Below are 13,423 nucleotides of genomic sequence, written 5' to 3' on the forward strand. Positions count from 1 at the left end.
AAAATTTTCTGGGGGTAGGAAATAGAATTAATTTGCTACTTTAGTACTGATAAATGCATTTGTAAAATGAAAATGGCATTAATTCAATTTACATAATTAAATGCTTTATGGAAATAGTAGGAACTATGTATCATAAGCTCTATCGTAATGGTGACCTATCAAGAATTAGAATTTACGTCGAAGTGTCTAGAAGCCATAGGACTTCGTACCACTCATTAGAAAGAAGCGAATGAATTCAATTTATGTTTATATAAACTTTCAGTCTATACACGTAGAATTAAAAAGAACATTTAAAATACCATCCGTGTAAAATATTTGGGACACTTTAAAAAGGTTCTCGCTTAGGCCGCTGATAAAATTAAATCAAAATCGTATTTTCGATCGGTTGTACATGTTTAAAAAACAAACCCGTTTCGTTATAAAAAGGTTTCAGGTAGCTACGTACGTTTTGTTTGTTTGTAACAAAATGCTCCGACCGTGTATACATACCTCGAGGGCTACATGTAAAATTCATGAATCGCTCCCACTGTGCGAATGTTATCGCTAGTCCGCGCCGCGCTAACTATATCTATATTGTGTTTTGTTTTGGGTATACCTCACTGAATTTTCGAACACGAAATGTTATTTTCCGATCGAGTTTCAGCGGTAAGACCGAAAAAAGAACTGGAAACGTGGTAGATAGGTTCGTTTGCCCCCTAACATCCTACACGCAGCCCTCAGTTGAACCCGTATTGTAATGCAAAGCCAGAAATGCTTATCAATACGCAATTATGTATTAAAAATAAATGAAAAACTTATTTTTAATACGCTTTTATTAGCCTCAGACGTATGTATGTTAGTATGTAACGGAATCTGGATGGTGGGCGTTCCACTACAATGCGTTTTAAAAACAGTTTTCTGCCACGCACAGTAAATCTCTGGAATTCGTTGCCATCAGCGGTCTTCCCTAACAACTGCGACATTGGGTTATTCAGGAAAAGAGCATATTCTTACCTGAAGGGTAGGCAACGCACTGGCGTAAACGCTGGTGACCGTGGGCGGCGGTGAATCACTTACCATCAGGTGACCCGTCTTGCTCGTTTGCCTCTCGTTGTTATAAAAAAAAAACTTTGAACATGAGTTTGACCACCTTCAAAACGTCGGATTAAGTCGAAATTTGGTATACTTATTAAGGACCGATGACAATTCAATATTAAAAAAAAAAATTGAAAAAATTGAAATTCAACAAAATAATGAAAAATAAATGATAGCTTAAAAAAAACTAACAAAATACGCTTTTATAGAAAATTTTATAGAAAAAGCGTGGGGTGCATGGTATCAGTAGTTATAAATATTTTATGAACAGATATGAGTAGAAGGGTTATTTTGATAAGATCCTGAAAAGCACCCCACGCTTTTTTTTACAATAAAATCATTTTTTCTTACACTATTTTTAATTCAAATTTATTAAAATTTTATTTTCTATTTTTTAGTTGAATTTTCTATAAAAGCGTATTTTGTTAGTTTATTTTAAACTATTATTTATTTTTAGATTTACGGTGCCGTTGGTGTCTATTGTGAACTTGCAGAGACCACTATTTCAGTCGTGGTATGTCTTGAATGACGAAACAGCCTTTTTTTAATACAATTACTGGTGGTAGGACATTTTGTGAGACCGCGCGGGTAGGTACCACCGCCCTGCCTATTTCTGCCATGAAGCAATAATGTGTTTCGGTTTGAAGGGTGGGGCAGCCGTTGTAACTATACTTGAGACCTTAGAACTTATATCTCGAGGTGGGTGGCGCATTTACGTTGTAGATGTCTATGGGCTCCAGTAACCACTTAACACCAGGTGGGCTGTGAGCTCGTCCATCCATCTAAGCAATAAAAAAAATTAATTAAAATTTCAACTCTGTGTCCCAAGTGCTGTCATCAATTAACATCAAGCTTACCACATGCTCGTCTAGCTCACAAAGGATATTGTTCATTGAAATCAATTTTGTATTTTCTTGGGTTAATAACGGTCCATAATGAAACAACAATTAGATTCAAGTCGTGTATTCTCTGAAACACTTACATATAATTCATTTAATTTAATTAACACAGGCATTAAAACAACAGCTCTCTGACTAGAATTCATTCGTTTGTTTATCTTATATCATACATTCATATCGTTTAGATTTATACATATAAAATATTATAGTTAAATAATATATTTAAGCGCTTTGTAGAGAAAGTCTTGCCTTCAACGAAACGAAAATATTTGTAGACTTGTACACTTGGCGTGAAAAGATGCGAGTATATATCCTTCTAATTCAGGCAACTATTTTCGAGACACATATCATATTTGGAAAATTTACAAAAAACAACCACAATAATCCTAACACAGAGAATTTAAAGACACTTATTTTTAGATATTTGTGAAGCATTGTCCAAATATATAATAGTTACATCTTAAAAAATAATCCACATCCATCCGTTTTATTAGAAATGTCCATTGTAAATTTACATTGACAAAATTTGTAATAAATAAATAAATAAATAAATAAATATTTATTAACAATCACGCCACGTTAACTGGTCCCGTGATAAGTTCGTAAAGAACTTGTGTTACAGGCACCAGATAACGGAAATAAATGTAAGATTTTTATTATACACATACATATATTTAATATACATCCATAACCCTGGAAAAGACATTTATATTTATCATACAAATATCTTCCCTTGGCGGGATTCGAACCCGCGACTCCCTTGTGTAGTGACCATGTCACTTACCACTACACCAGATGGCCGTTTAAGACTTTTAAAGTCCTCGTCTCAATTTAGCTAACAAAATGTCAACAAATGTATGTGAGTATACATATTTTTTATATTGTGTAAATAATTTTCATTAACGTTCTAAACAGTATTTATCTCATAAAATATATTATTTCTGGTACAGAAGTTTTACATAAATAATTACAACAAATAGAGTTTTATTTCGAATACTTTTCGCCGTCATGTAACAAACACCTAAGGGGTTAACTGACGATATTTGAATAAAATCTGCAAATTATCGTTCGTACAGCAAAGTAGTTATAACTCCTAACCCATGCATTCCGTCGCGATTCCGATCCGGTAGTAGATTCATTCGCGAAGCAATTGCTCTTGAGTTGTTAGGTCTCCTTTGGAGGCGCTCGGGCAGTTGTTAGCGAATCCCACTCCTCCTAGCTGACATTTGCTCGCTCACCTGTCCTGGAGAAACTGGAAAGGCCTTCGGGCCACCAGTAACCTTTCAATAATAAAAAAAATATTACAACTCTGTGCACGTAATAAGTAACAAGCAGTCCCCTTAGTTTCTATTTCTCCAATTTCCTAAGTTCGATTACGTATTTGTCGGCGCACTAGATATATACCATATATATATTTTAAAAACATATTTACTATCTTAAATAAAGTTAAACAAACATTTATTTTACACTAAAAATCTAAAACCTATTTAACTAAAAGCGTTTATGACTAGATTATTTAATGATATTAAATGCGATTTCATAAATCTATGAATAGATAATGATATTTAATGCTTTTGAAACTATTGAAGATAGTAATTCAAAATGTTATAGTAAAATAAAACCTGACTGCAAAAATACAACAATAAAATTGTACTTACTAATCACATATTCAAGAGCATTCATTTAGTTACTAACTGAAGAATATGAAACACATGACAGTAGGGAATCTGAGATTGGGATCAATATTCTTCTGAAATAAGCAGCTATCTTCCTTTTAGAACAGTCGAAATATGAACAAAAACTTTACCGAAAATAGCAAATAAACTAATCAAAAGTATGCATTGGAGTATGCAAAAAAATTATAATGAAAATACTTTATAATATGATAAGAATGTCTGAAGAATTTATTAACCACGATGATGCTTAGCATTCAATATTCATAATAATACTATATAAGTCGTTGAATAAACTTTTTCAAACATAACGTTTTCACTATATATTTTTAAATACTATTTTCCTATTAAATATTATCCACATTATATGCTATTTACACACTGTTTACTAACATTATCAACAAATCACCACATAAATACTATGTTCTCGCATTAAATACATATAATGTTTTGAATGTGAAAGCTTTGAATATAATTTTATTAAACTACAACAATGTGCATCACTTCATTGCGAGTCACACGTTAAATTCATAATAATTTTATTTAACACCTTAATTTTTATTAATGGTAATTTAAAATTATTTTTTTCGACACAACAAAGACTTTAGCAGAGCTCTCAAAATAATACATTAAAAATGAAGCTAGATTTTTTATAGGTCTATTGACAATCAAGCAGTAAAATTAACGTAGAACATGTTTGAAGTTTTTTTTTTTTAATGCAGAATAAACTTTTACTACACTATAACATAACAATTTGAGAAATAATTAAATTATTCAATCTAAGCCTATGGAATATTTCGTAAATCTCTACGATACACTGAAGAAACAAGTACATGCTAACGATATGGAGGAACCCTGTTGGAGAACTCGTAACACCTACGTTACACTCAATATTCATAGGAAACTTCATATTTGGTCAACATTCAGAAAGGAAGGTCTAGTTGAGTATTACATAGAGCAACTTAATATAAACATTCACAAATAACAATGCTGATCCGTGGTCAAACCGCGCTTTCATTACTGTCTTAACACGCACTAAATTAAAGCACTACACAATTACCCGTTTTATAAAGCCTCTTGTTTCGTGTTGTTTTTATTGGGCCAGGAGAGAAGGAGCTGCTCGTCTGCCGATTGATCTGATTGCATGTTTTCAGAGATGACTGGAGAGTATGTTAAGCCACCGAGAAGAGCGCCACTGGAGCGTGATTGTTGCCGACACAGCGGACGCCGAGTGGGAGACTCGCTCTCGTCGGACATAGCGCGAGTGACGGTGATACGTGGCGACTGACGTCTCCGTCGGTCTCTAGTCCCACCTTCTTCGAGGCCCAGAGCCCGACCGAGCACCACGTGCGGCGGCGCCCGAATTATCGGAATGGCACAAGTACGAGGTCTTGATATTTCTTCTTCTTGAGAATCTTGCAACATGTTACAGGAAGCGGCACGTTGCGCCGGACGCTCCGAACCCCGAGATCCCATCGCCGCGGCATCAGACAGCCTTCTTGTTGTCGGTGGACGTATACAGCCGGAGCCAGCTGATAGCGATGGTCTTCGAGATCCACACGCACTTGGGGTTCGGGCCTGAATTTCTTGGGTTACTTCACTTTTCGTCATCCGCTTTCGTCTGTAATTTCGAAGAGAATCGCGGAGAGCTCTGCTTCGAATACCGTACAAAATGCCGTTAACGGGAGGGGCAGCCGCCAGTAGGGTTGCCGATAGTGCGGCCAGCATTTGTGGCGGAGCAGACACAGCGGGCCATATTAAAATGCAATAATAAGGGAAATATAATATTGCCAGTGACCCGAGCGGTTGTAGCACTGCGGATAATGCTCGGTGACGTGGTGGTGGCGGAGGTGAGAATGGATTCCTTTGATGTGTAACCGTCACTTGCGCAGATATTGTGACTTCGTAAATTGCCGCAGCGATCCTGTGTCGATGGTAGCGCGCTATACGAAGGATTTTCAAGCTGCACATAAGCACTAAAGTAACTGGTATCAGTAATGTCACCAATGCGTAAAGAAGACAAAACCCGAGGCCTGCTGGCCCAGCCCCGCAGTCTGGAGCGCAACTTCCTAATCCAGAACTATAGGTTAACGGTGGCTGAGCGGCAGCCAATGGAGCCAGCAGTGCTGCCGTTGCTACCCATCCACCTGCGACGTAAATCATCACCTACACAAAAAAAAAAACATAAAATTAGAACTGAAACCGACACGCCTTGTACACGACGACACGCCACAAATTGTAAATCTATACTAATATATAAATCTACAGTGGTTTTTACGGATTTTCCGTTATAACTACTGAACAATGCATCCGATTGACTTGAAACTTGGTATCCATGTAGAAAATACTTGTACTTAATGGATAGGCTAATGTTTATATGAGTGTTGGACTCCCTACACCAGTTGCGGAGGGTGTTAATAATGAGAATCTTTGTGGGGAAATAATAATATTAATTTTAAATGGCCAGCGAAGCGGACGGTTACAGCTAGTACGCTTATAATTGTGAACATTTGTACTTCAACCAAATTAAGTTTATTTTTGGTCAGAAGGTAATCGCCGGACTTCTTCCTACGCTTCATGGGTAGTAGACGGGGTACGGAACAACTAAGGTCCCCTGTCACTCAACAACCTTTGTCTGAGTCACCCGAGACAGGCCGGAAGCAATGTGGCACGTAGCTCTTACGAGAATACGCTGTAGGCGACGCCATTCCAGTCGTTGTTTAATATATGAGCTTTTTTACAAACAATTCATTGCTTGTGTATTCCGTCTGTATGTTTAAGACGACAGAATATTTATATTTGACATCAAAGCGCACGCGAGACACGTACAAACACGCACACCGGTTAAAGAAATATTCTAGGGAAAGGGTCGGAACGCCAGTGATCATGCATTTTTAAATGCACGAGCCGGAGAAAGGTACTAATGATTTTTCACTCGCTTAACAAATCAGACGTGCGTAATTCTGGACAGTTTCGACATACAGTAATAAAACGTACTTTTTCACATCCCCAACGAAATGTAAGATGTAAAATCCACCACATATCAAATAAGAATCTATTTCATCATTTTGACCATTGATAAATAACACCTATTTCTAAAAAGCGTTTTGATGTCGTCGTGGCCTAACGGATAAGACGTCCGGTGCATTCGTATTTAGCGATGCTACTACGGTTTTCGAATCCCGCAGGCAAGTACCAATTTTTCTAATGAAATACGTACTTAACAAATGTTCACGATTGATTTCCACGATAAACGAACAACAACATTGTGTAATAAAAATCAAACCCGCGTAAATATAATTTGCGTAATTACTGGTGGTAGGACTAGCTGGTAGGTCTTGTGAGTCCGCACGTGTGAGTTACCACCACCTTGCCTATTTCTGCCGTGCACTTAAAAAACTGAGACCTTAGCACTCATATCTCGAGATAGATGGCGGCATTTATGTTGTAGATGGCTCCGGTAACCACTGAACATCAGGTGGGCCGTGAGCTCGTACACCCATCTAAGCAATAAAAAAAAAGCGTTGCGTTAGTTGAGTTACTTTGGTAATACTATGTGAAGTCGTCGTGGCCCAAAGGATAAGACGTCCGGTGCATTCGTATCTAGTGATGCACCGGTGTTCGAATCGCGCAGGCGGGTACCAATTTTTCTAATGAAATACGTACTTAACAAATGTTCACGATTGATTTCCACGATGAAGGAACAACAACATCGTGTAATAAAAATCAAACCCGCATAAATATAATTTGCGTAATTACTGGTGGTAACCCTCTTGTGAGTCCGCATGAGTAGGTACCACCCCTCTGCCTATTTCTGCCGTGAAGCAGTAATGCGTTTCGGTTTGAAGGGGGGCAGCCTTTGTAGCTATACTGAGACCTTAGAACTTATATCTCAAGGTGGATGGCGCATTTACGTTGTAGATGTCTATGAGCTCCAGTAACCACTTAACACCAGGTGGGCTGTGAGCTCGTCCACTAATCTAAGCAATAAAAAAAGTCTAAATTTTATGATGGATTTTTTAATACTCCATGCTAGCCCACCTTGAGATACAAGATCAATGACTCAACTATTTTGTGGGTATAGTGATGATTTATCGGTACCTTCTTAGCAGACACCATGGCGGCGTAGTGTAAAGGCGCAGCGATAGCGGCAGCTCGGTCCGCATGCAATCCGCATACAGTCCACAGCTGCAACGGATGGAGCGCGTGAAGCAAAGCACCGCATGCACACATCCCACTGCCCCCACACAGAGCCGCACCACTCGCAAGAGCTCCCACCGCACCGAGGTGGACAAGGAGCACCGAAGATGCGGACGCCGGCTGAAAAATTATAGTTTTATTGTAGTTTTTTTTTATTGCTTACGTGGGTGGACGAGCTCACAGCCCACCTGGTGTTTGGTTACTGGACATTTAGAACGTAAACGCGCCACACACCTTGAGATATAAGTTCTAAGGTCTCAGTATAGTTACAACGGCTGCCCCACCCTTCAAACCGAAACGCATTACTGCTTCACGGCAGAAATAGGCGGGGTGGTGGTACCTACCCGTGCGGACTCACAAGAGGTCCTACCACCAGTACTCACAAGAGGTCCTACCACCATTCTGTTTAAATGTCCCACTAGGAGTGCTCTGACAAGAACGACGGACAAAATCCTTAACGGTTTTTTAATGAAACCGATGTGTGCCAATATTTCTCCCACTAACAAGTAATGTATATTATTAGTTTATTCATAAATTTGTTAACATGCCCGATTCCAGACCCTCGTCTTGTTCACGAATCCCTAAGGATAACGCACGACGTCACATTCGACTTAAGAAAATCAAAAATAATAGAGAAAGCCCAAGGCTTTGGTGATTAATACATATACCTTCTTCAAACTGACATTTTGGATAGACACCTTGAGCTTAGCTTGTTAATTAACAACTTAACTTAAAGCTAGTTTCTGAAACTTGAAGAAAACAATAGGACCTATTGGAGTAACCTCCTTTTGTTCAAGAATTAATGAGGAAACCCGTTTCCCGTGATTCCCATTGAATCAATTTTACAAGCTCTTCTCAATGGATAAAGATGAAGTCTTTTGTCTATCCGTGGCATAGTACTCGGTTTTTTTTCTCTTAACATTGCCGTTGCAAATTTGAAGTATGAGAATCTGTGTTGAACTTTTTTTGATGTTCGATATCAGTGAATCACAGTAATATTATCATGATCAACCCACAGTTGTCTACTGCCAGACATAGGCATTACCCGATTTACGCCACTAGGACTGTCTTCGGCTACCTAAATCCTAAATCTCCTAATGTTTCCTATGTCACCTAAATCTAAATACTTATAAAATTTCTAACATTTTAAAATAAAATTCTCTCTCCAAATACAAAAATAAAAAATACGTTCGAAATTTCATTTGCCGAATGCAATCCTATCGGTCGTTTTCCGTCCTCCGGAGTCGATAACATTAATATTTAGGACTTGAGCTTAGTCGAAGAACTTTATTTTTACGATTTCAAAAGCTCGCGAAAGGTATTACGCTACATGAAATATTAAAAGTCAGTATCTTTGCACAGGGGGACTGAAACCTCTGCAAAATTAATACGGGCCGAGTGAAAATAATAAAAGAAAACACACAGAATAAAGAATTAATCCAGCCTTTGTGCGGAAGTTTGTGAGGATACAAATTGCTACTGTATGAACGAGAATTTTTGTGTATCGAACTGTTCTGGATCATTCGATTGTGGTATCGTTGACTTTCATATTAAATTCTGTTTGTCGATGTTCATATTGTGTATGATTGGAACGGTTATTGGTTTGAAAATGCTAATTTTAATTGAAAACGTGAAATTCTGATGCAGCTACATGGGTGAAAAAAACAGGTTTTGTTACTTAAGCATGTGTGCGTAATCATCTATCATCTATATTACTAATCGTTAGTCTCGCTTAAAACTCGAGAACGGCTGGACCGATTTGGCTAATTTTGGTCTTGAATTATTTATGGATGTCCAGAGAAGGTGTAAAAGGTAGATAAATATAAAAATGCTCGGAATTAAATAAAAATAACAATTTTGTTTTTCCTTTGATTTGTCCCTCATTGCACGGATTCTTTTGTTTGTTTTAAGTTTATTTTATACAAAAGTTTAGGTATTTTATTTATCGATTGAGGCACTACGAAGTCTGCCGGGTCAGCTAGTGTCATAAAATCCTAGTATAAGCTTTAAATGAGCCGTCCTACTCATACTTAAATTAGAATGCACCTTATATAATACACATAAATGATTCATACATCCAACAGTACGAACTCGGATTGTTAACATTATATTATTAAAAAGAATAGAGCAGACGTCGACCGGAAATAGCGGCGGGCGCGGTTTCCGCGGTTTCCGGCGGCATTTAGCCCGCACGTACCACTTCCGATCGGAACTGCAACAAGTAGTCTAAGGAAAAGTTGTCGACTTCTCGCATGTTATATAATCCACTAACTCTATTGATATAGTTAATTATGATTCGTATTATAATTTTAAAACTTGCACTAAACAACATAGATTACATAAAATCGTCATCACTAATGTATTCTTGGAAATAATGATGCTTGTCTAAAACTATTAAAGTGTCTAAAGGCTCTGTGGCAGAAGTAGATAGAACGATGGTGCCTACCCGTGTCGGCCTACAATCCACCGAGAAATACGAAATAAAGGACTATGATTTTCATTTTGACTAGTCTAAAAATACCCATTTTTTTTTATTATACTCGCACACATTTTATATAACAACCTGAAGAGACGGTATCCGAATAATCCGAATTCAATATAATGTGATATCTTTGTGCAGTGATTCGCCTAATTGAATCTTTAATCGAGCATGTACTGTTTCTTGGATCGTGGAAATCCACGAAGTTACCATATAATGCTATTATTCAAGTGAGCAGAATAAAATTTCTACTACTACGGTACTATTCTCGGCTTGGAGAATAACTAATTTTTTTGTAAGAAAGACCTTTTTTTAATACGCTTTTATCAGCTTCATACGTATGTTAGTATGTAACGGAATCTTTCAACATGATTTTGACCCCCTTTGAAAACGTCGGATTAACTCGAAATTTGGCATACTTATTAAGGACCGATGACAATTCAATATTTTAAGCAGTTTGATCCGTTATCCTTACTAGAATTGCTAGGATTATCGATTTTTTGTTTTCCTGAGACCCGGAGTCTCTGTGTCAAGGCCAAGAAGGGAAACTACCAGGCGCGCCGATCACTTATTTCACGGATAAGTTACAGACTGACTCGGATGAAATTATTGAAAAATTGAAAAAAAATATTAAAAAAATTGAAATTTAACTAAAAAGTTTAAAATAAATAATAGTTTAAAAAACCAAAAAAACACACTTTTATAGAAAATCCAACTAAAAACAGAAAATAAATTTTAATAAATTTGAATTAAAAATAGTGTAAGAAAAAATCATTTTATTGAAAAAAAAACGTGTGGGGTATGTATGAATTGATTTATGTTAAATTATTTTACTTTGTTTAATTGTATAAGTTTCCTAATATTATTCGGTGAAATTTCATTACAAATAAAATGGAGACATATATCTATAGCTTATTGATTAATAACCAAAATTCTTGTGTATTATGCTTAATTATGGCCCGCCGCACCAACATATCTATTCTCAGGCAGTTAAAAATAGAAAAGATTCCACGTCTATCCACAACCTGCCTACAAAGAATATTGCGGTATTTTGGTCATGTTGCACGCAGGGATACCAGCAATTTGGAACGCCTTGTGGTGACCGGTAAAATAGAGGGAAAAAGGCCTAGAGGTAGAGGTCCCAAACGATGGTCGGACCAAATAGCGGAGGAACTGGGGATACCAGCGGGGGATGTCAGCGACGCACTCCACCGGGCTGCAGGGCGGGATCGATGGAGACAGCTGGTTGACGGAATCGGACAGAGTCATGATCCTCAGCAATGAGGGACCGATCGAAGAGAGAGAGAGATGCTTAAAGGCATTTTAGTCATTACGTAGTCGATATACATTTTTCGAGCTCAATTCTTGTCACGTTTTCCGTACAAATATGATTATGGGTATACAATAAAATGAAGAAAGTATTGGAAAATATTATTAAGAAACGTTTAGAAGTTTTTTTTGCTAGATTGGTGGACGAGCTCATAGCTCTCCTGGTGTTAAGTGGTCACTGGAGCCCATAGACATGTACAGCGTAAATGCCGCCACCCACCTTGAGATATGAGTTCTAAGGTCACAGTATAGTTTCATAGTAGAAGTTTTTTATTTATATCTGTTTTGAACACCAAATGTTGTGTTAAGAATTTGATAAACTTTGCTAAAAAAAACGCACACGTAATGTGTTTATTTCTTAAGGTAATTTTTAAACAAGTATCTATATATATATAGTATATTTCAAGTAATTTCAATGTATGGCTTTTAAAAGAACAGTGTGAGCACGACTCAAAATTCTATTTTCTTTAAGAACAAAATTGAAACTTTTATTGCATGTCTAAGAATGTGGAATCTTTCATCATTTTTTAAAGATTCAGTGTCTTCAGAGACGCTTAAAAGAAAAAGTGCCGAAAATATTTGTTTTTTTTTTTCATTTTTCAACATCAAATCTAATAGAAAATGCTTTCTATATTTCGGAACTTGGTTTAAATTACAGAAAACTCTAGTTGGCCCGTGAACTTGTTTGAAGTAAGTTCAAAGTCGACTATTTCGAGTAATTACGTAATAGCCCGTTTGGACATTTTAAATTTTAAATAATACATAGATCTTTATGTATGAAGTTGTCGTTTTACAGTACTGGCCATTTGCAACGTAATTTATGTATGTCTGGCATTAAGTTCTAAATTCAAATGAAATCTATTTTTAAAATATTTTCAAATTCAGTTATTTATTTGTTGATTAGTGTTTTGTTTTCATTACATTTGTATATTTTTCATCATATGGATACGATAAAAATAAGATTGATTACGGAATAAGACTTCCGTCGCGATAGCAATGCCCCAAAACGAGCCCACAACATTTATAACGTCCGAAGCGAACAAACGAATGCATAACTCACTATTGAACGTTTCCGATATGAAAATTTTGACCTAAAAGAACTTCGTGGTGGTCCAAAAACTGAAGTCAACAACGACGACTTAAAGGTGAAAGTGGAAGTTAGCGAAACTCAATTTACCGCTGAGCTAGCAGCAGCTTTCAACGTTAGCATTAAAACAATATTGGTCCATGTGTATCAAATTAGAAAACTATAAAACTAGATATAGGCTTAATACTCACTGTACGTTGTAACTATACTGAGATCTTCGAACTTATATCTCGAGGTGGGTGGCGCATTTACGTTGTAGATGTCTATGGGCTCCAGTAACCACTTAACATCAGGTGGGCTGTGAGCTCGTCCACCCATAACAGCAATAAAAAAAAAATATATAAAAAAAAAAACAGAAATGAATTTTTTTTCTGGCCATCGAATGGTGACATGGTTAGTGAAGGTGAGTGATTTCCACGATTGCGGACATGGTAACCGCTGATAATCCTTTTGAAGAAGAACATGCCATTAGCGGTCAGGAAATAGTACCGTTGATAATCATTGCTAATAAACGTCAGGTAATAATTATTACGCGACTACCAAAAAAAAAATTCAGAGCACTGACTGTTTAAACACCTTATTTCACTAGCTGTAGTTATAGTTCTTTTGCGGGGCACTCGAATTTTTAGTTTATTTTAATATTTTATTGAGATTAACTTATTCACATAGTAACGATCTTTGA

General features: G+C 36.8%; 1 protein-coding gene across 1 annotated transcript in view; it reads right to left on the bottom strand.

Moving 5' to 3' along the window:
* Positions 1 to 2,021: 2,021 nt before the first annotated feature.
* Positions 2,022 to 13,423, bottom strand: part of LOC101737969 (beta-3 adrenergic receptor) — a 136,561-nt gene continuing 125,159 nt past the window's right edge. Inside the window, exons 3-4 of the mRNA XM_012695587.4 lie at positions 7,748 to 7,966; positions 2,022 to 5,812 (exon numbers count right to left, since the gene is read on the bottom strand). Of these exons, the coding sequence (XP_012551041.1) occupies positions 4,712 to 5,812; positions 7,748 to 7,966 (1,320 nt within the window). The 3' untranslated portion in view covers positions 2,022 to 4,711. The remainder of the gene's footprint in view (positions 5,813 to 7,747; positions 7,967 to 13,423) is intronic.

Source organism: Bombyx mori, chromosome 8, assembly GCF_030269925.1.
Source record: "Bombyx mori chromosome 8, ASM3026992v2".
NCBI lineage: Eukaryota > Metazoa > Arthropoda > Insecta > Lepidoptera > Bombycidae > Bombyx > Bombyx mori.